Genomic DNA, 22054 nt, shown 5'->3' with positions numbered 1-22054 from the left:
AGAGTACAACTCCACTTTCATCAGCGGTAGCAATGACACTTACTGTGAACAGAACAAAAGTAGCCCGACTTATATCAAGCAGAAGGTAAGGGGGCAGAAAAAATAACAGTTGTAAATAAACTTTCAGCCAAGGAGGTGCTGCCTCAGGGTAACCTCCTTTTTATGTAACGTTACTTAACCTTTTCTATGTGGAAGAGTGATAGTTTTGTAACCTGCTGTCACCTACTGTCTCATTGCTCCTGTGTTGCACTGTGGGTGGTTGTAGTGCTTTAAGGACAAAGATTCGTCTCCAGGAAAATGCTGAGTTAAATTCTATTTTAGCAGGTGTTGAAAATGGTCTGAAAGGGTTGGGCGCAAATTGGCACTGGGCTGACATGACGATGGGTACCACTGGAGGCTCCTCCTTCCAGTGAGGGTTGTGCCTGTGTTACTGAGCCATCAGTTGTCTTTGGGCCTTCTAGTGTTCTGTGTAACCATGTAAAGTTTATCAAAGTCCTGTAATTTTGAGGTGTAGTTTAGAATATATTTATTTCAGAGTAATTACAAGAGTGAAGAATGGAGAGATGAAAATTTTTGAAACTGTAACTTTAAAATGTGAAAAAAAAAAAAACCAAACTGAACTTTGCACAATCAAATATAATTAGTGGTCTACCATTCAGAGTGCTAGTCTGCTTTGTTGAATTAGAAGGGCATCAAGATGACCTGTGGTCGATTACAGTTTTAGCACTTTATCATAGTTCAGCATGCTGGATAGCTAGTTGTGGGCTGGAATCTCTTCTGTTGCACTTCCAGTGCAGTTTTGATGCTACACTTAAGCAGACAACTAGGGGCTGCCAGCAGAAAATAAGGTCATACCATCGTTTCCTTTCCTCTTTTGCCACCATTGCTCCCCACCATGTTATATCTCACAGTTCTGCAGTTACAGGTTACTGTTTGGATTTGATTGGGACACTGAATCAATAGAAAGCTTGTCTCTGTTTTTTTTTTGAGTTTGATGTTTTTTTGAGTGTTGTCTTTTTTGGAAGCAGCACACTGCTCTGACACAGTGTGGCCACATGATTGCTGTATCTAACAGCTGGGGGTGGCAGAGGCAACACACTTCCAGGAGAGTTTCAACAGAACTAACCTTGGCAACAACAACAACAATTAGGTTGGATTAAGTGGAACGTGAAACCACTGGAAGGTCAGAAAAGCAGATGACCTGGACTGTGAGTTACACAGAAGATGGAATTATGGAAACAGTCAGCTGGCATTCCCCTACGCCAAAATTTTTTGCTCACATCCCAGATTTTAATCTGATGTGCTGCGTATGCACAAGATTGAACACATGAGTTTATCTGCCTCGTTTCTCATATATAAAAGATTTTTTTTTAATAGTATGTCATTCCATTGAGGATAATCAAAGAAATAATTCAGGATTTTTGGTGCAGAGTAAGTTCTGCCTCATGTTGAAGCCAGTCTTAGTAGTAAGAATGTGAAAGCACAAAGGCCAATAGAATTGTGCCTCCTGGGCTGACTCATCAGCTGAAGAAGGTAATGTATGCCACCCATTGGAACTGACTTGGAGATAATAACCAATTATTGTCCAAGTAATGCTTATGTGTTATTCCCCCAAAGCATTTTATTTAATGTTAGCTCCCCATTTGGTGCTGTATGTGGGCGTTTTGTCATACGGAAGGAGCAGCTCTGAAGAAAACCACAGGTGCCACACACATTTCTAGTCACAGAGCCCATCAGGAAACCTGCATTTCACAAACATTTCTGATCTTTGCACTTCCTAGCAACCACTCAAACTTAACCTGATTTTTCAAGTGACAATCACCTTATGGTTTAGTATATGAGATGTCATGCTTCTTTTTGCAAAACACTGAAGCAAAGCCTTTAATTTCAGCTGCAGTTTAGATAGTGACTCTGACCAATGCGGTGGTGAATTCACACAGTACAGGGTTTTTGGCATAAAGGTTACAAAGTATAATTCACTTGATATCTGAGAACATGAATCCTTCAAGATGGTAATTGAATAATGTCCAACAGAACTTTGTTTCCCTTTCCTGCCAAATTTCCATTGCCTTCATTACAATGATAGGCAGCAGCACATGAGCTTTTGAACAATTGTACTATTGTCTGGATGTCTTGCCTGCATTTTGATGCTACACTTGTTACCATAGTATAAGAATGTAAAATGCTTAAAACACCCCTTAATTTCAGTGGAACCTGGTCCCTGTGCTGAGTAATAATCCTGTGTATGGGCTGAAGACTAGAAGCAGCAGCTCGGTCCCAAGCCCTTTCCTGAGGATATGTGAAGTAGGTGGTCTTGAAAACAAGACCATCATAACTGACTTACACTTGCAGATGTTGTACATTTTTCTGTCAGGAGTGTTCCAAACAGGCCCTGTTTGGCATTAACTTTTAGAAGAACACTTCCCTTAATAGTTAATTTGGTTTAAGCTAGATTTATGTAGTCCCAATGATTATTTAATAGAATTATATGATTTTAAATAATTGGTTATTAACCAATTGGTGGCATAGAATGCCATGTTGGAAGGGACCTCAGGATCATCTGGTCATGAGGGTCATGAGCCCTTTGAAAGGGCTGTCTTTGCTGCTCTGTTTAGACTGCACTGAAGCATTAGAAGATCTGAATTAGCTTCCTGAGTGCCATTTAGCAGCTGGGTTTTTTTTTTAAATGAACTTTCCTTTAGTTCTTCTTTTCTGCAGTTGTGTTAACTGGTTGTTGTTCAGTGGCCTTTGGTTTTTATGTTCTGTTCTAAAGAACTCAGAAATTTTTCCCATAATGAATGTTTACAGTTCATCATTGTAGCGTTGGCTGCTGTTCCTGATGTGAATACCTGCTTTAGCAAATCTATAGAGACATCACTTATTTGCAGTTTCTGAACCCAGAGCTTTCTGGTGTTTTAAAAATAGTTAATTCACATATCTGTGAGTCGGTGTATTTTTTCATGCTGTGTTTCACATTTGCTGTTGTGGCTGTTGTTACTGTTAATATTGTACACTGGGATGTCAGAGCAAACCCTCATCTGTTGACTTGCACAGTGTGCTAGTCAGTCAATTGTTTGTTGTAACCCTCTTGGTAGGATTATTTGGGAAGAAAAAATTATCTGTGAGTAGGGAGCATGGGGTGTGTTCCTCAGTCAAAGACTGTTTTACTACTGATTTCTGGGAGATTAAAATAGGCCCAGTGTCATTTGCCATACCCTGTACTGAAGGAGATAGTTTTAGTGTAAGCACAAATTCTTGTAAATGCATTTTTAAAAGAACCATCCTCTTGTCTCCTTTGAAACTTCTTTGTCAAGAGTACTACTAAGACTGTCATCTTAAGAGATAAGTTCTGGCTAAAAAGTAGCAAAGGATGTTTGGGGGCTATTGAAGGTAAAATTACAGAAGGAGGAGTCTTTGAATATGCAATTCCTTTGTGTTAGTGCTTACTGTAATATATATATATATAGTCTTATACTCTCTTATACACTCTTATAAAACTACTGTAATGTACTGTATTTCACTATGGCATAATATAATGCCTTATAATGTTATAAAATGATATATGTTATGTTTTCTAATAATAATTTATAATCTATAAACGTATACTGTGCTATACACTATATTGCATGCTAATTATTATGTAAGCGTAATATTATTACAGATCACAATTATTTTTGTTTTACTTTGCAATATAGGGGTGACAATTATTTTTGTTCTCTTTGCAGGAAGTTCAAGAGAAGGCCTCTGTGTTCAATATGCAGTTGGACTTAACTGGGGCAGTTCCCAGCCTCATAGTTGCCTTTGTCATTGTAGCCAACGGGGATCGCCAGGGCCGCAAAAGGTCTTTAGTCCTGCCATCAATGGGAGCTTTGATTGCTAATGTTTGCCTCACTGCAATATCCTATTTTTCCTTGTCCCTCTCTGTCCTGTTTGCAGTTGCATTTATTACGGGGCTGTTTGGGAGCATGGCAACTTTCCTTGGAGGAGGCTTTGCTTTTATAGCAGATGTTTGTCACGACGAGAAGCAGAAAACAACACGAATAGCTGTGGTGGATTTGATTTTTGGAGTCGTGTCTGGATTGGCTGGACTGTCATCTGGCTACTTTCTAAGAGGAATAGGCTTTACATGGACATTTGTGACAGCATCTCTGCTTCACGTCATTAATATTATCTATATTATAGTTTTTCTTGAAGATACAGTAGGGGCATCTGAATTCCAGCATGAGGCATCAGCATCCTGTAAAGAACTTCTTAAAGAGACATTTTCTGGAGTGTACATGCTTTTTAAAACTGCCCCTTATAAAAAGAGAATTTTAATAATTGTGCTGCTTTTTACTTTTATGACTTATTTGTTTACTATGGTTGGTGGGAGTTCCCTTTTTACGCTGTATGAACTGGATGAGCCACTCTGCTGGAACGAAGTATACATTGGATATGGAGCAGCTGCATTCACTTCTGTTTCCCTGACCAGCTTCTTAGGAGTTTACTTATTTTCTAAATGTCTCAAAGACATTTATATTGTCTTTATTGGAATATTTTCTTACCTTGGAGGGATGGTCATGGCTGCCTTTGCCAAAACTACCCTGCTCATGTTTTTAGGTGAGTTCAGAATCAGTTGTTCCACTGTCAACAATACAAATGCTATGCTGTCTCTAGTGACTGCAGTTGGTAGATATTGGATGTACCATCTTGAAAGGGTCTTAGAGAGGTAAATTAGACAAGGTTGGTCAGACTGACTTTGGAATTAATGAAAAGATGAAGTGTGCGGAGAGAGAATGGAGTTACTTGCTTATGAGTTTGGTTTAGTGCCACACAGATATATTTGATTTATTATTTCTCTGTGCTTGAATAATTGTGTCTCAATGCACTGCTAGTTTGACTTTTCTGTTGCCTTTTACTGTTTAGGGAACTGAATATTCAAAAGTATGCGACTAATTAATTTGCAACATTTTTGATAAATCCTGGAGTTTTTTTACTTCATTGTCTCAGGACTGATTTGTTGCTTTACAGTAAGAGTGCCATCTTTGTTCTGCTTCATGCCTATTCCTGTTCTCCGCTCCATGCTGTCAAAAGTGGTTCTCACTGGTGAACAGGGTGAGTAGAATTTGTTTTTAAACAACAGGATAATATGGTATTTCAGAGCAGAGATGCACCAAGATTACCTTTAAACAAACAAACAGATATGTCCTGGTATTTCAAGAGTACTTTTCTTTCAAGTTACGTGTGATATGACCCCATGTCATTATATTAATGGCTTTTGATTCTGAATTTAATGTGAACAAGACTGTGTTTAAAAACTTCTGCAAGTTTCAGCCTTCAAGGGAGATACTGCTCTAAAAATCAAGACCATTGGGAGCTTGAGGCAGAGGAATGATCAGGATTTGTACAGATGTGATTTCACAAGTGCTTCTACATTCACAAGATTTTGACATGCAGAGAAAAAAGATGTATTTCTGTTATTTAGTCAATGGCACAGTTATTTAGAAAGGTAAGCAGTAGGTGGTCAACCTTCAAAGCACCTGAAAACAATTAGACATGGATCCTGAGCCATGTACCCAGCTTCATGCATGCCTGTGGCTACTTAGATGTATCCCAAAAGATGTGACACATGGCTTCTCAAAGCCTTTTCCTTACAGAACACAGCAAAAATCATGTTAGACCTCAAAATGTGGCTCTAGTATCCCACATTTTGCTTTTGAGAACCATATATTTTCTAGAAGCATTCTCCTGAGTTGTTTTACTTTATTTTTTAAAAGCCCTATCTTTAGACACTAAACTTAAGATCTCTTTGTGCTTTACTATGCTAACATACGCCTCTTTTTGCAGTTTGTGGGCGTTCTTCAGGGCTTTGGCTACTTGAGTAGTTTGATGCAGGGATCAGGTTGCCTCTTGTCATCCTTTTCTGCTCACCTTTTGTGATTTTATTTATGGTCGCATGAATTTCAATGTGCCTTGGGAAAATGTGTTCAGCAAGACCCTGGTGGGACAGACTGCCTCCCCAATGGCTAGTCCAGTGCAAAGCATGTTTCTTTCCTTTCAAAAATGAGGAGATGATTATGTGCTGAACCAGCAGCCTTTGTAGAAAAAGCTCTGATCCAACATCTAAGAGTGAAGATTAGAGAAGGAAGAAACAAGAAAGGGAAGAGTGAGAATGGAGAGAATTGGAAGCGGTAGATGATAAAGATGTGCAGAGTGTGGTTAGTGAGGATGAACAGTTTGAACTTCATGTGAATAATAGATTCAAGAAAATAGGTATGGTGATAGAAAAGTAGCAAAGAAAAATAGCTTCCATGAGCAAAATGTTAGTTTTCATTTAACCCTCCCCCAAATCTTTTGTAGGAGTCTCCACAGAAGACAATTCCATAGCAAAGGCATATGATACTTGGGTGCTTGTTACTTGCATACTTGCTAAAATGCTGCAGAGAAATAGATCTTTCAAAGTCAGTTTAAAAGCCTGATTACTTTGAAGGGGTTTTGGGTTTATTTTGTTTTGTTTATAATTCATCCATTTGTTTTTGGCAGGTGCTGTGTTTGCTTGTATTGCCTGTTTAGAAGTTGTGACCGGCAGTACTTCAGTTTCAGTTTTTAATATTATCTATGCAGCTACTGTTGCATGGTTTTCAGGCTTTAGCTTCCTCCTATCAGCAGCCCTTTGTCTAATTCCACTGGCTGTCCTATGGTAAGTATGGATCGGGAGGGTGCTTCTGACTGCTTCCAGCAGTAATGTCTGTTTTGGCATGAGCTGAAGTGGAATGATTTAGTGTGGTACTTCTAAAGCTTATGTATTTTCTAGTGTGCTCTTGTAGCTCCAGTTTCACGCTTTTCCTCTCTTCAACACTTACCCCCCTGCACCTTTGCTGGAGATTCCTCACCATCAGTCCCATTCTGGCCCTGATCCAGCTACCTCCCCTCAGCTCCCTGCTGTGAACTTGTCACCTAATTCTCCCAAACTGAAATCTACCCTGAATGTACTACTAGTGGGATACAGCATACCTGTGCTTTCCCTTGGCTTGAGAATTTTACGTGGTCTTTCTTACAGGAACGCCTTTCAAGAAAAACAACAGTAACGGTTCATTTGAAAGGCTTGAGCTTAATTTCGCAACCTGAGCTCTTCTAGGTGCTCATGGGGGCTATAAACATGACCAATCACCTGGTGAATGTCATGGAAAGCTGTTAGTTATGGTCCTTGGCCATGGGTGCTTTGTGAGCCAGTGCCATTAAAATCTACCAAAGATCTGCACTAACTTTAAGGCCCATATGAATAAACCTCTAGACGTGTTTAAAAAATATACCTCTATAGTATCCAGCTCTAATCATACCTAGTGACCGTCTAGGAATACTGACAGTGAAATATCATTATTCATGAGTATTCACAAAAGTGAAATTACATTATTTCCAGTATAAATCATGGTTTTTTTAGGATGCTGGAACATAGTTCTAAATGACAGGAGTGTCACTTTTCATTAGATTTATATTTGGGGAGGAAGATGCTGGTTTTCTGAAGAGGCTGGTACTCTTGCTGGAGACTTGGGTCTTTCTTCCTGAAGCTTAGACTGAGCTTTTATCTCTAAAGATAAAAAGACTAAAAGATAAGACAAAAGATAAAGACTTAGCTTTTATCTCTACATCAGCTGCATTTTAAGTTTTAAATAGGTGTTGATAGCACTGTAGATACAGAACATTTCACATAATTTCAAGTCTGTGCCTGCCTCTCCTTAGTATTTTACACAGAGAAGCTGCACTAATGGTAACTTCAGACTAAGGTCATGATGGGTCTCAGACCTTAGGGAATTGTAGTGAAGGGATAGTGTGTGTGTATATGTTTTTCACTAAAGTAATAAAAATGGAGGAATTAAGTTTTATTAACAAAGCCCCAGTAAATACTTGTTTTATTAAATATTATTTTTATTTCAGTTCAGTGCTGTATGGTAGAGAAAGCTGATGTTAAGAAAGCACTCTCTTACCTGCAGAAGGTCACAGCAACTTACCATCACTTAGTCGATCCTGCAACCAGGACTGTAGTCCATCATCACCATGAATTTTTAAAAGTTATTTTTCTTCTTTTTCAGTCATTAGTGACTCAGATATCCCACCCTTTGAATAACCTTCCTCTAAAACTTTTCTTTTGAGAGTGTCATGCATTGTTACTGTTTGAGAGCATAAGGTGTAGTTGTTCCACTCTGTAACAAATCAGGCCCAGGAGTTTAGGACTTCTCAGAGACAGCAGTAATGATGTCGTCTAACTTGTATAATAAGGGCAAATACTGTTGTTGCTTTTGTTTACTCTGATACAACAGCTTTGTGCCACAGAAGATGGCTGTAACAGAGCTGTGGGGTGTTTGTTGACACTGAGTCAGCATGCTGCACTTAACTGTCTCAGCTAAAGATATCTGTCTTATCTGTGTCTTACAGCTGGCTTCTGTGCACAAGCTGGAGCGGGGAGGACCTGGCTCTGCTCGTACCTGAAGAAGTGTCCAGCATAGAGAGCGTGGATAGTTGAGCAAAGGATGCACCCACTTGGGTTTCCTCATCTGACATGCAGTGGCAGAGGCCATTATGTCATGCAGAGACCACAGAGATAACACAGCAGTTGCAGATGCAGTCTCAAAGTGGCTCTGCAGCAACAAGCACTAAACTGGTAGCACTCTTTATTCAGTCTCTTTTTAGCACTTGAATAAAGCTAGCTCTTAGACTTAACAACGCAAGTAGGCTGGCAATGGAGATTTTAATGCTGCTTCCAGCATGAATTAAAAAATCACAGTAGGACGATACTCTCTTTCCACTTACCCTCTTTCCGAGCTTGAGAATGTCAGCTATGGATTGTGATACATCTTGTATCATTCTAAGTGGAGTGGTAGAGAGAAGCTTATCAGCTCAGAGGGTGCTGGCAACTGTGCTGAGGCCAGTGGAGCTCGTGGTAGCTGAGGATGCCATCCACTGTGTGCATCTTAACAGGCCTGTTTTAATGGCGAAGCCCCAAAACCCGTCTAAAACGGCTAAACTAAAAGGTGTTTTCTTTCAGAAAGCAGCCAAACTGGAGGCAGTACTTGCACCTGCTGTGTGCAGACCGACTGCTCCGCAGTTAGCAGAGACGTTTGTGCAAGTCTGATGTATGATGTGGGGACCTAGTCTGTGACTTAGTTCTTAAAAGGGATTTTCACACAGGACTGTCATCCTTAGAGAATTTCTGGCTTGCAAAGTGTGAAGTTAGGCCCACGCCTGCATTTTGCAGAGGCCGTATTGCACATTTATTTTTATCATTTTCTATATATTAGGGACTGCATACAGACACCTCTGGTTTTAATCCTGTAGATCTTTCTTGTTTTCTAGTTAAGTTGGCTGTACTTAGCTTAAACATTTCTTTCTAGTGAAAGGCTGTAAGAGCGTTTCTCTTCAGTGGATCCTTGACTATTTTTTTAATAACTCTGAAATGACGTGGCCAAATCTGAATGATAGATCTAATCATCTTGCACTGAATACAGCATAATTTATAAGCCACTCAAACAGCATTTCTTATCTTCAAAGCACTTTACAAATACCATTAAGAACCTCTGTCCATAATAGATATTCTCCTCCTTGTTGCAGAAAGAGAGAAAGTAACAGAGAGAATGAGTGACTTGCCCAGGGCCACAGTGCAAACTGGTCAGACTGACAAACCTAGGAATCAGTTTCTGCATTCTTCACCTTTTTGTGTGAGAACTTTTAAGTAGAAATTTTCCAGGATATTAGCTTCTGGAATGCACAGCACAAGTGTGACTATAACACCAAGTTAAGGAACCACTCCCATGTGTTTTTTTCAAAGTTTGACAGCAAGTATTGTTCTGATCCCTGAAAGTACAGGTAGGTTGTACATGACTCTCTTCCTCCAAAACAGATTAAGTAGAGAAAGCAAAATAATGTGAAGTGTTTCACATTTACAGAAGGAAAACTCTAGGAGAGCAACTGTGATGTGGAAACTGACTTCACATGCACACAGGACAGGCTAAAAATGGAAGACTGATACAGCATGTGCTGTATAATCAGTGATCTGCTTACAGCCATTCAGATCATCATGTGAACAGAGAACTTCTGTAGAACTTCTTGGTGGTACTCCACCAAAATACATTAGTACCACATCATGGTGATAATACTGAAGATCCTTTTTGTTTGAACAACAGCATTGTTTCCATGCTATGCATCACGATCATGGAGAAGTTTGGAAGAGGGTTCAGATAAGGTAAAAGAGAGTTTACACTATCCAGGAGACCATGACCTGCCCATCACTGGTGGGTAGCACCATTTATCCAGGACAGGGGAAGGAATATTACACAGCTAACTGCCACACTTCTGTCCTGAACTACCAAGGCTGATGTTGGCAATTAAAGATCATTAGCTTTCCCTAGCTGGTTTAGACACTAGCCAGTAAATAAAACTGCTTAACTCTGCTCCCTCAAGGTGCCCAAGTTGCTGCCAGCTTGTTGGAGAAGTGAGCTGAGTTTTACGGTAATCAGTGGGTCCAAAACATAATGGGTACTTGTGGAGAGATTAAGAGAAGACCGATGTAAAGGATTTCTGCACAAAGATTACATTGTCTCCCTTGCTTCTTCATTATGCAGTTATGTAAGGCTTTATGAAATTAACTGTTTCACACAAAACTGCCTAGAAAAAGTAAAGCAAATTAAGAAGGGGCGTGTGCCTTCACTGCCTCATCAGTGCACACCTCTGCTGGCACTCAGAAGGCAGCAGCCAGTCACACCAGTTGCACGGTGGTGGTGTGTCAGTCCAATGAGAACAAGCCCATGCACTTCAGGAATGCCTTTGTTATGGTTTGATTTTGCTGTACAAGGTACTTGCTTCTTTGCAAATTATTTCTGGTAGATGCAGCATTTATGTCAGAAAACATAAAGAATACCCACTGTGCTTTTGAAGTGCCTAGCACCATGCAAGCTGAGGAAACCAGGTATAAATGCGCTTCAGATTGTTAGATCTAAGTCTTCCAAGTTTGTAAGAGTTGCTTTATTTGTATATAAATGCAAATTATTTTGACAGAAATTAATAATGAAGTTTGTTTTTTCTAAACTCTATGTTGTATTTGTACTTCTTGCTTTGTTTTTTGGCGAGTGGCCAGTGGGATGACCGGTGGAGTAACAGAAGCAGCAGCACTACGGTACCATCTATTTTTTGTGGAAATAACAAACACCCAGCAGTGCAGGATGTGTTTTTGCCTCCCTCCTGTGCTTAGGGAGAAGGGTTCCTGCCCAGAACATCACCAGGAGGCAGAGAACTGCAGAGCAGGGGCAGCACTGCTGTCTGCAAGAGATCAGCATGGGGCTTGTGTTGCACCTGGCAGAGCAGCAGGTCTGCTGCTGCTTCCCTGCCCAGGCTGGCTCCAACGCAAGACCAAAGCTGGCTCTGTCCCAGCTCCTCCTGCCAGCACATGTCACCTCCGTGGGCTGCTGCCTTTACAGAATGAGGCCGGGAGAGACACGGAGAAGGGGCTGCACCAAGGCCAGTCCCCAGCTCAACACACTGCAATGCTGTGCAAGTGTAACCCTTCCTTTTCGTCTCAAAAGCTCTTGGCCTCAGTCCTCTTTGACTCCCATTACGTTACTAACAGCCAAAATTCTTGCACAGGCCTCTTACACACACCCTGCGCTTCCCAGCCTGGCTAACTCCTAAAATTAGCTTCCTTACAGATACAATGAAGAATACAACTCTGAACTCTGTTGCTCTGAACACAGCTTCATCTCACCCAGGATTATAACAGAGCACACTAACTGTTGAAGAAGACCACCTAAAAATTGCATTCAGCCTCATCTGTGCCCACTTTTCACTGCACTAAATTATTTGTCCTAATGCAATTTGCTCAGATAGAGTATCCCCACCTGGAGTACTGCATCCAGTTCTGGAGCCCCCATTACAAGAGGGACGTGGACCTGCTGGAGCGTGTCCAGAGAAGGGCCACGAGAATGATCCGAGGGCTGGAGCAGCTCTCCTATGAGGACAGACTGAGAGAGTTGGGGCTGTTCAGTCTGGAGAAGAGAAGGCTCCGAGGTGACCTTATTGTGGCCTTCCAATATCTTAGGGGGGCCTACAAGAAAGCTGGGGAGGGACTTTTTAGGATCTCAAGTAACAACAGAACTAGAGGGAATGGGGCAAAGCTGGAAGTGGGCAGATTCAGGCTGGACGTGAGGAAGAAGTTCTTCACCATGAGAGTGGTGAGACCCTGGAATGGGTTGCCCAGGGAGGTGGTTGAGGCCCCATCCCTGGGGGTCTTTAAGGCCAAGGCTGGATGAGGCTCTGGGCAGCCTGATCTAGTGGGAGGTGTCCCTGCTCATGGCAGAGGGGGTGGAACTGGGTGACCCTTGTGGTCCCTTCCAACCCTGAGAGATTCTGATCTGTTTTGGCAGAGGACTTTGGAGCCCTGGTGGCTCGGTGGTTGGACTTGATGATCTTGGAGGTCCCTTCCAACCTAAATGATTCTATGATTCTAACCAGCACCAGGAAAGGCCAACTAGACAGGTGGCAGCAGGGAGTCACAAGGTACCAGTAACCGGGCAGCCGTGGAACGCTCCATTTCCTGCAGCAGGGCTGGTAGGAAGACCTAAAAATCCTCCTAAAGTTCCATGCCCATACCTTAATTTGTCCCAGACCTGGCAAGGTAAACCTTCAGCTTTTCTGGCCTGAGCCTAGAGCAATACAAAACCTACTGAACCCCAAGCTTACTTTATAACAAATTACTTTTGCTTTTATACAAAACTGCCAATAAAATGAATTATAAAATAGCAGCTGCTTCTGATATTTAATAAAGCTTATCAGCTCAGAGAAGGACCAGGACAGCTATGGAAAACAGAACAATCAGTACATCTATGTTTACATGTTCAAATTAATGGTCCTATGTTTAACCTCACTACAAATACAAGTGAAGTAGTTTCTATGTCACAGCACAAGCCTCTAATCTCTGCAACTCTCTAGTGAGAGACAGTTTTAGAAGCTTCACTTTTTAAATGAAACAAGTATACAAATAAACCCAAATAAAACTGCCAGCAAAGTGTCTCATACTTGGTCAACACCACGTTTTTCACTTGCAGCAATACTTTGCAATAGAGACACACAGAAGCACTGTGAAGTTTACAGGAGGGAAGCTAGAGGCCTTCACCCACACGGGCAGGGGAACTGGCAGCTTTAAGCACACTGAGAAGCACGAGAGATGTTTGGGATTGTGAAAAGATGTTTATAGCAATATTTCTGCTAAAATTACCTACAGTGGCACACAGAACAGTGCACGTATTTCAAAAAGGTCATTAAAACCTGCTGAAGTCTTAGAAACACTGTTTCAAGCTCCCCACAGGTGACAGGAGATGACAGCTTTTGAAGCACAGGGATTTCTCCTCCTCATATGCCACATCATACTGGCTGCCTTGCAGGACTTATATACTCCATGCACATGTATGACAGGAGAAAATAGTTGTTACAGTCCTGAATTTAATAACACACCCTCCACTTAAGCATACAAAATCCCTTCAGTGGCCCACTCCTTTAAAAGGTGCATTTAAGTATACATCTCTCCTCATTTGATTAATGATCTGATTTGGCAAACACAAAAAAAAAAAAATTGTTTTGTATTTGTCATCAACTACCACCGTATCTTCATGTTCTCACTGCAGCAGCTTTATTAGGTACTGTCATTATCAGGCACTGTATTCATTCTTAATCTCTGAATACCAAAATACCTAGATCTAGGAGTGCTCTTTTGAATTACATTCTCAAATCGATTTTAAAACCCCTCTTTAAACTCCAAGTGGAATTTGCTTCTGCTTTCAGAAACCAGAATATCCTCTTGGGGCCACAAAAATCCAGACCTTTAACTCGCTTCTTACAGTGATACTTCCAATTCTGCACAAAAGCTTAATGCCTCACTCATGAGCAACTAGCAATGGGGGGGATAATATATATGTTGCAGGATTCTACTGGCAATGCAGAAGTTAATTTAAAGATATTGCAAGGAAAGGAACAACCACACTGTGTTGTGGATAAGAGATTATTGCTTTACGATTAAATATAGTTTGGAACGCAACAGCATTTACAGCAAACTTTTATTCAATAGATTAAAAAGTGTATGGAAATTTTCATGAACAAATAGTTACTTGATGGAAAACACCTTTTCCTCCTTAAAAAGTTCTCCTACAAGAACACTGATATGCATTTACCTACAGTAACCAGTTTTATAATGCACAGGTGTTTTGGGATTCTCGTATACACATACAGCATCATTTCCATAGCTGAGGAGCTATTATCCTGAGCAGTACATGAAGACACATTTTATAACCTACCTACTTACAGGACATTTATATAATTGACAACAAGCACAGAACAGTTTATAGACTTTAAACATTTAATATGCCCTTTCACCAAGGAAGGCAAACAACTGTAGGACTGCTTAACACCCGGTGTCCATCCAGTATCGTGTGTTTAGATCCGCAGTATAAAGACACGCACAAAACATTTTTGTGGAGTACATTTTGTTACAATAAACCAAGCTTGTATTCCACCATCATGTGTGGTTCTCCCATAACCTCACTCTGTGAAGGATCTGGAAAAAAAATAAAGTTGACCACGTGAGGCTTTTGCCAAGCTACAAAGACGAACAGCAATAATGAACATGACCGTATCGATTTGGCAAACACTTTTCGTATCTTTTTTTGTGTTTATTTTTTCCTCACTCTAATGCTTAGCACAACAGTGACTTGATGGATTTTTGATAGTGTTGCACAATGCAGGTCCTAAGTCTCTATCCAAACCAGTGATCAGGTAACAAACATCTGCCATGGAGCAGTGTTTCATGAGAGACACAGACACACACACACTTCAAGTAAAACCAACCACTTCTACATGAGCAGTCTCCTATAGCCTGAATGTCAAGGCTGATCGACTTCTGTGTTGAAGAAAACTCCAATCTGCCTGAAGCTAACCTTTCCAGTGCAGCTTCTCTGCACCACAGAAGCTCACACTCCCTTCTGTGAGTTGGGACATACGCAGGGTTTCTCCTCCCCCATCGAAAAGCCTGGTTTCATTCTATGCCCTTAACTATCTGAGATTTCCTCCATTCTGTGAAGTAGGGTTGACATTAGCCACTGTACTCAAAGGTTATCAAGGAACGTACAGAGGACAGGAGATACCAATACTGGCAGGATGAACTTCATTTACATACAAAAAATTTAATTAAAAAAAAAAATGAAGGCCAGGAAAAATGTTGTGACTATACTTTGGAGGAAATATTCCCTTCTTTATGGGTGTATTGAGAGGGGTTTCCTTCCATAAATAAGGCATGTTAATAGCTTTGATTCCTTCAGAGACACCAAAATTGCCCAATCCAGCCCCAGCCGATAAATAGAACCTTACTAAAAAGAACACTTTTAACCCACTCATTCCTTAGAACACTACAAATATGTAACAGCTTGTTGTGGTAAATGACCAATTTCCTATAATTCACGTTTGACATTGCTCTACTCAATATACCACAATAACAAATCACTCCTTCCCTTGCTCCCTGCAAATCCATCCCAGAAAAGAATCCCAGATTTGCCTCATGCCTCTAGATTCCCACTTATCCCTCCATCATTTCCAGTCTTCTATCTCCCTAGCTCTTTCCACTCTAAAAAAAAAAAACAAACCACAAAACAAACCTCTCTGCCTCTTTCCATGTCCTTAACTACCAGCTAGAAATAAATGTGTGTTTATATATATGTGTGTGTGTATATATATATATATTTTTTTTTTAAAGCTACTCTTCCAGGCTTATTCTATTCTACACATACTAACCATCAGTCAGTAGCCCACCAGACAACTGCAAACTGTCAAGTTAATTAGAGGAAGCCTTCTCCCTGTCGCATGTCTGGTTCATGAGTTCAGCATCTCCCCTCTGGCCCTTCATGTTAACCACAGAATTTATAAAAACTTAGTATCTTTGTAACCTCCACCTGTCAAAATGTGCCCAAGGAGTTCACAAGTTTCTGGGGAAAACAGGTATACCATGTAACTGCATAATCTTCTATACCTTAGAAACGCAGCCTACAAGCAAATACTGACTTACTCAGTATTTCAGAGTAATTTCTGCACAATTGGCAGCTGAGCCACATTTATTTCTCCTCCCAGTGCTTCTTTGCTTTTAGGAATTCTTTTTTTTTTTTTTTTTGGTGCATTTAATTCTCATTCCTTAGAGACAAAGAAATTCACAGTTCCCAAACTTTAAATGTTCCCATAAGATTCCAAACAGAATGTATTTACCATTAAGGATATCCTCAAACCCGATGGACTCATCGTTTCCTCTCAGAGTATCCAACGCTACGTTTGAGCTGTGAAGAAACGGGAGACGCTGGACCTGTGAAGAGACAGGAGCTCAAGTTCTGGCAAGTCTGCCATGCAGGGGGTTTCTGCTTGGATTTCTCAGCCTGAGGTGGCTGAGAGAAGCAACAGGCAAAGTCACTTCTTCCTTCAAAAACAATGATGAAATAAGAGAACTACTGGCACACAGAGATGGCAAAACCTAAACAGCACCATCTCCTATTGTTTATCTGTGTTTTGAAAAGAACACCCTTCTGCTAGATCTGTAGCTTTCACTGCAGTGTAGCTACCACAGCAAACAGTGTAGATGAAAAGCAGGGTTTTTCCTCCGCTCTGTTGTCACATGAGGCTGGGGAGACTCACTGCAAACACACACACCTACACCCTAAGGTCAGTACTGGGCAACTGAGGTACACTGTGGTGTTTGGAAACCACTTTCCAAATCTCCTACATCTCTGACACAAGTCAGGAAGGGAAGTGAAAGAGATGTATTGATTTTCACATCCAAACACAATCCTCCTTGCAATTACTCTAAGTATTTTTTCACTGATCTCCACCAGTTCTTAAGCCTCAAGTCCACTCCCAGTTGCTTTCAACACTCTTCTGTACCCTTCACCCACAGTATTACAAAAAATTTCAAGTGGTACACACAGCATTTGGAACCTAAACATTCAGAGAATGCTATATCTGTACTTAAAATTGCATTCACTACTAGTAGTGATACTTCAGCCATATCACAAACATATTTTACAACCATAAAATGGTCATGTAGCTATCTCTTTACAGACAAATGTGTCAGATTTCCATCATCACTACTGGTACAATTGTCAGTTCAAATGCACTATTCCAGTAAATATTTTAGAACAGTAAAATTAAGCCACAAGAGAACTTGCATACCTAACATGAAGCTGGGAGTGAAAAACCTAATCGCTTTATTTCCCCACCCCACAGGAATAGCTGTGGGGAGACACTAGCAGGGTACCCTCACCTGCCATAAAAAAAGTAGAAGAATCTTTTTCCATAGGAAAAAGGTTTTTCCTCACAAGACAGCACAGCTGAGATCAAGAGAAGTTTTCACAGATCCTGTCTGACTTGCTCATCTTCAGGACCAGCCACTTCTGCCATGTTTAATGCAGGTCACTGTGGTTCAGTAGCACCTGACCCACTGGAACGGAGTGCAAGACTGCTCTAACTAAGTTGGAAAGACAACTCTTAATAGTTCAACAACCTTCAACAAGGAAAAAAAAAAGTCTGCTAGGACCAATGAGCTTTTTATGTTTCCTAATGGACAAAGTCAGCCTCCCTCCAGTTACTCTCCATCCTAACAGATAGGGAGGAAAAGGAGACAGACTCAGCTTCACAACTAGAAGTTAAAACTTTTGAACTTAATTCCCTGTAGACCTCCCCAATCTTTCTAGCAAGGCTGCAGTACAAAAGCAGCATATAGCAAAACTCTCTGCTTCACATTTCACATTACCTCTGTATCTATTCCCAAGTCACTACCTGCTTCAGACCTCCAAGTCTCTTTTCCCTTCCCATGAAGGTCTTATGTTCTAAGGAGGAGAGTATTAATTTTAGGAATCAATACTCAATTCCTCCTGCTTTTCTTCTAAGTCTGACAGGAAACTAGTCCACAGAAAAGCTAGGGCAGATACCACTTCACCAAGTAACCAATAAAAGAACAGCAGATGAACAGCTTCAGCATATTGACTGCTCTGGAAACTATTAGTGCAGCATTTGGTCACTTGGTTTTAATAAAGGCAGTCCAGTGAAATAACTTCTTTTGGAAATATAAAGTATTTCAACAAAGATGTCTCTCTGAAACATGTTCCAAGATAAAGACTTTCAAGCAGGTCTAGTTATATCAGTTGGATAAAAAAGCCTACCTGTTTCACTGCTCTCAATTCCATCTGCAGCTTTAAAGGTGCATGGAGTCCTTGAATATTCCTCAGCGTGGCAAAGTTTGTTTTATCTTGATTTAACTGGAACTGTCAAAAACAACATCAATTTTTACTTTAGAAAAAGTTACTTTCAAATACAGCCATGGAAGAGATTTATGACATCCTACTTAAATGGACATACTTATTAATTCAAATACCAAAGTTAAGGGATGCAGTCCTGAAATGTGTCCAGAGAAAAGCAACAAAGATGGTGAAAGGTCTAGAGCAAAAGTCTTGCAAGGAGTGGCTGAAGGAACTGGGGTTTAGTCTGAAGAACAGGAGGCTCAGGGGAGATCACACTCTCTACAACTCCCTGAAAGGAGGCTGTAGCAAGAGGGCATCAGTTTCTTCTCCCAAGGAACACATGATAAGAAAAGAGAAAATGGCCTCAAGATGCACCAGGGGAGGTTTAAGTTGGATATTAGGAAAAATTCCTTCACAGAAAGTGTTGTAAAGCCCTGGAACATGCTGCCTAGGGAAGTTGTGGAGTCACCACTCCTAGAGGGACTTAAAAGACATGTAGAAGTGGTGCTGAGGAAAATGGTTTAGTGGTGACTTGGCAGTGCTGGGATAACAGTTGGACCCAATGACTTTAAAGGTATTTTCCAAACAGAATGACTCTACGATGCTATGTGTGTCTCAAACGTGCACAGAGGACAGTGAAGCAGTAAGTTTCCTATGAAACAAAAATTGCTTTTTGATGGATTTTATTACAAATCAATAGTAGTAATTTTTTTTTTTTTGACAAGTGCATGTAACACCACCAAGTGGTGTAGTTTTGCACTGCTCTGCATTACTACGATATCATCAGCACAAACTGGAAGCTAAGTCTGGTTTAAAGTAAGAACACAAACTTTAAACCCACAATTGATGTCACTGTTAGCCATCAAACACTCTACTTGAAATGCTTCTTTTCTGGTAGGAAGACAGGGGACCACATATACTCCATATGACTCCAAAAAGCAAAAGAAAGATCCAGTTGATAAAATTATGATCATTAAAACAAGGAAAATTCAGTAGTGGGTTCTTTTAATGAAAAAGTGCTGGCTCATGAGTACTTAAGTACCCAAAAGTAACATGCTTGAGTAACCCAGTCTAAAATTTGGCTTTTAGAGCAGTGACTACATGCCTGTGATGTTGACACAATGCAATACTGTAAAGTAAAACAAAAACCCACAAATCTCTCACTTAAAAACCTGGACTCAATCACCAAAACAGAAGTCTACTAGCATGAGAGTATCATCCTGTTCATGCAGAAGGATTCCAAAAAACAATGGCAGAATACAGGTAAAAGGCATAACATATCTTTTCTTCATAACAACCTGTAATAAAACTTATTCAAAAATTAGCAGAAAATGCTATTTATATGCCTCACCCCACACTTCCAATTCTGGTTACATTATTTTTCCATTTCTTTTACTTTATAAAGGTAAGGGTCCTTATCTGGGTAGCAGAAAGATTTGGCTTCTACTTTCTGCTTTATGGCAGTAAAAACAACCATAACTGTCTCAGGCTAAGAGAAACCTTTTCCCATTCAAACACACTTGAAAATAATTCTTTAATAAATCAGCCATAAGCTTGCAGCAAAAATAACCAAAAAAGACATGAAAAAAAAAAAAATTCAAGTTTCATGTATTTTTTAGGGGATCACATTGTCCATTTTAGTAATTTCTGGGCCGTTTTTCTCTCTGGAATGTAATCTTTTAATTAGGTAGGTTTTATTTATAGTATCTGTGAGTAATCTTGTGAAGCTGGTGCCACATTAACATTGTCCTTTTAATTCAAGACAACAATAGCACTGGTTAAAATTGCAATACATCAGATACTACATTCAGACCTTGTCATGCTGATCAGCTCAGCAACTGGATCTGCCTCTGCTTCAGGACAATTTATTATATCAAATCTTCCGTGCTGACAAAACAGGCACCAGAGGCAAGATTCAGTTTAATTTAGCCAAAGCTGTCAGTCTAGTCTTGCCTTACCTTCAACCTATGGTCCACAGACCACCCTTAAGTGGTCTATGAGTGACGACTATGCCAGGGGAAACTGCATACACTGACAACAAACTCTGGGTAAAATTTCTAGATGGCAAATGAATTAAGGAAAAGTATTTGTGGGCTGAGAGACTGAAAGTCTGAAAATTAGGATATATACAGTGAACTTACAGACAAAATGGATCAGCCTTCCACAGGTGACAGATGTGCTCACCACCTAACTACAGAGGCTGCATACACAACTAGTTTAATACCTTTTAGATGACTAAGGCTACCTAGTAAATCCCCACTCTGAAACGTGCTTACAGACTTGAAGTGGAGAGAGTCACAAGTGGGAGGTTAACGTTACACAAATTTACCAACAATGTTATTGCATAAACAAAATGTTACTGTTAAACACCTTAGGCAAGATCCTGCTCATGACTTGTTACCACACAAAGCAGTGCCTGTAACCACGGTGTTAAACTTCATAATTAGTTACGAGTGAAGATGGTTACATTTGATGTTATACTTACATTTTTTTCTGACAGCTCCAGTGGGTGGGTAGGCAACAATTCACTTTTCACACTTGAAAAGCTAGAAATACGAATATAAATATCAAACTCCACTTTCTAAATTAAAAAAAAAAAACCCAAACACCACAAGAAACCACACACACACCAAAACCAACCAACTTAACAGTGAAGCAGCAAATAAGACCTTCAACCACATCACTATCAGAAGGAACAACAAAAAAAGTTCCAGGCATTCTTTTCTTTGTTTGACAAAACAGAATGACAGCATTTCTTCCTTGACCCTCTTCAGAAATAGAGAAAAATATTAACAAATGTAAATGTCAGCAGTTTAATTATGCCTAAGCTACATGGTATCTGATTGCAGAAGTTTCCACGGTTTTGGAGCTGAATATTGCACATAGCTTTCCCCCTGGCTCCCAAATAGTTGTATTACCCACATTTTAAATTCCATGAGCTTCTTTTAGATTCATTACATGTACAAAGTTTCGCACTCATGTAAAACACACAAAAAAAGACACTATTCTTACTATATTAATTTTACTTTCTGTACCTCCACTGAAACCCCACAGTGCTGCGGCATGCTCACATACATGTATTTTACAAGTAGCACCTTTCACAATTATTAATACTTTGCCATCATTTATTTTTAAATGACATATTAAACAGGTAAAAAAAGTACATTAATATTACTTACTTCTTGAAACAAAGTTTCACAGAAAATTCAAGCTTGATAGACAACCTGACCAAACACGTGTTCTTTAGGCTACAGCTTTTGAGATACATCTGCCAAGACCTTCTTTAAAAGTCAACATCCAATACACACTTTCTTCCTATCTCTTGAAGTATGGCACAATTCAACAAGAAGTAAAGCATACCCTCGACGCAGAAGATCATGAACTTCAAACGGTCCTGAAGATGAAAGTTCAGTAATTGGGACACTATCCTTCAGCAGAGAAGAAACCTCTCTGGAATTCTGGAACAAAAAACTGAGCATTACTTTAACAGAACTTGATCCCTTTGGTATGGGCCATTAAGCAAATGAAGCAAAGTGCTTAAAGAGTCCTTAAACCATTCATATACAAACCTAGACCTTTTAAAGCAATTGCTTTAAAAAAAAACACAACATGCACACACACAAAAAAAAAAACACCAACAAAACCCAAACCCCACATTAAATTAGAATTCTTTCAGAGAGTCTGACAACGCTTAAAAGGTGCTGACAATTTTTTTTAATCTGTCTGAAACACTTTAACTTGGAACTACCTCTTGTTCATTCCCACCT

The 22054-nt window shown here is 40.1% G+C and overlaps 2 protein-coding genes across 2 annotated transcripts; one reads left to right on the top strand and one right to left on the bottom strand.

The window, feature by feature from the left end:
* Positions 1-4: 4 nt before the first annotated feature.
* SLC46A3 (solute carrier family 46, member 3) lies at positions 5-8676 on the top strand (the record flags this gene model as incomplete). Its single annotated transcript, XM_008940003.1, has 5 exons — positions 5-85; positions 3726-4599; positions 5011-5094; positions 6523-6679; positions 8413-8676. Coding segments are annotated over 5 exons (1284 nt in total), but the record flags the coding sequence as incomplete, so codon positions are not given.
* Positions 8677-14504: 5828 nt separating this feature from the next.
* POMP (proteasome maturation protein) lies at positions 14505-21745 on the bottom strand (the record flags this gene model as incomplete). Its single annotated transcript, XM_008940002.1, has 5 exons — positions 14505-14572; positions 16267-16360; positions 18210-18311; positions 20773-20833; positions 21648-21745. Coding segments are annotated over 5 exons (423 nt in total), but the record flags the coding sequence as incomplete, so codon positions are not given.
* Positions 21746-22054: the final 309 nt, after the last annotated feature.

This window comes from Merops nubicus, unplaced genomic scaffold (genome assembly GCF_000691845.1).
Source record: "Merops nubicus isolate BGI_N331 unplaced genomic scaffold, ASM69184v1 scaffold10785, whole genome shotgun sequence".
Classification (NCBI taxonomy): Eukaryota; Metazoa; Chordata; class Aves; order Coraciiformes; family Meropidae; genus Merops; species Merops nubicus.
The sequence above is the reverse complement of the archived record's forward strand: the minus strand, read 5'-3'. Positions and strand labels throughout refer to the sequence as shown.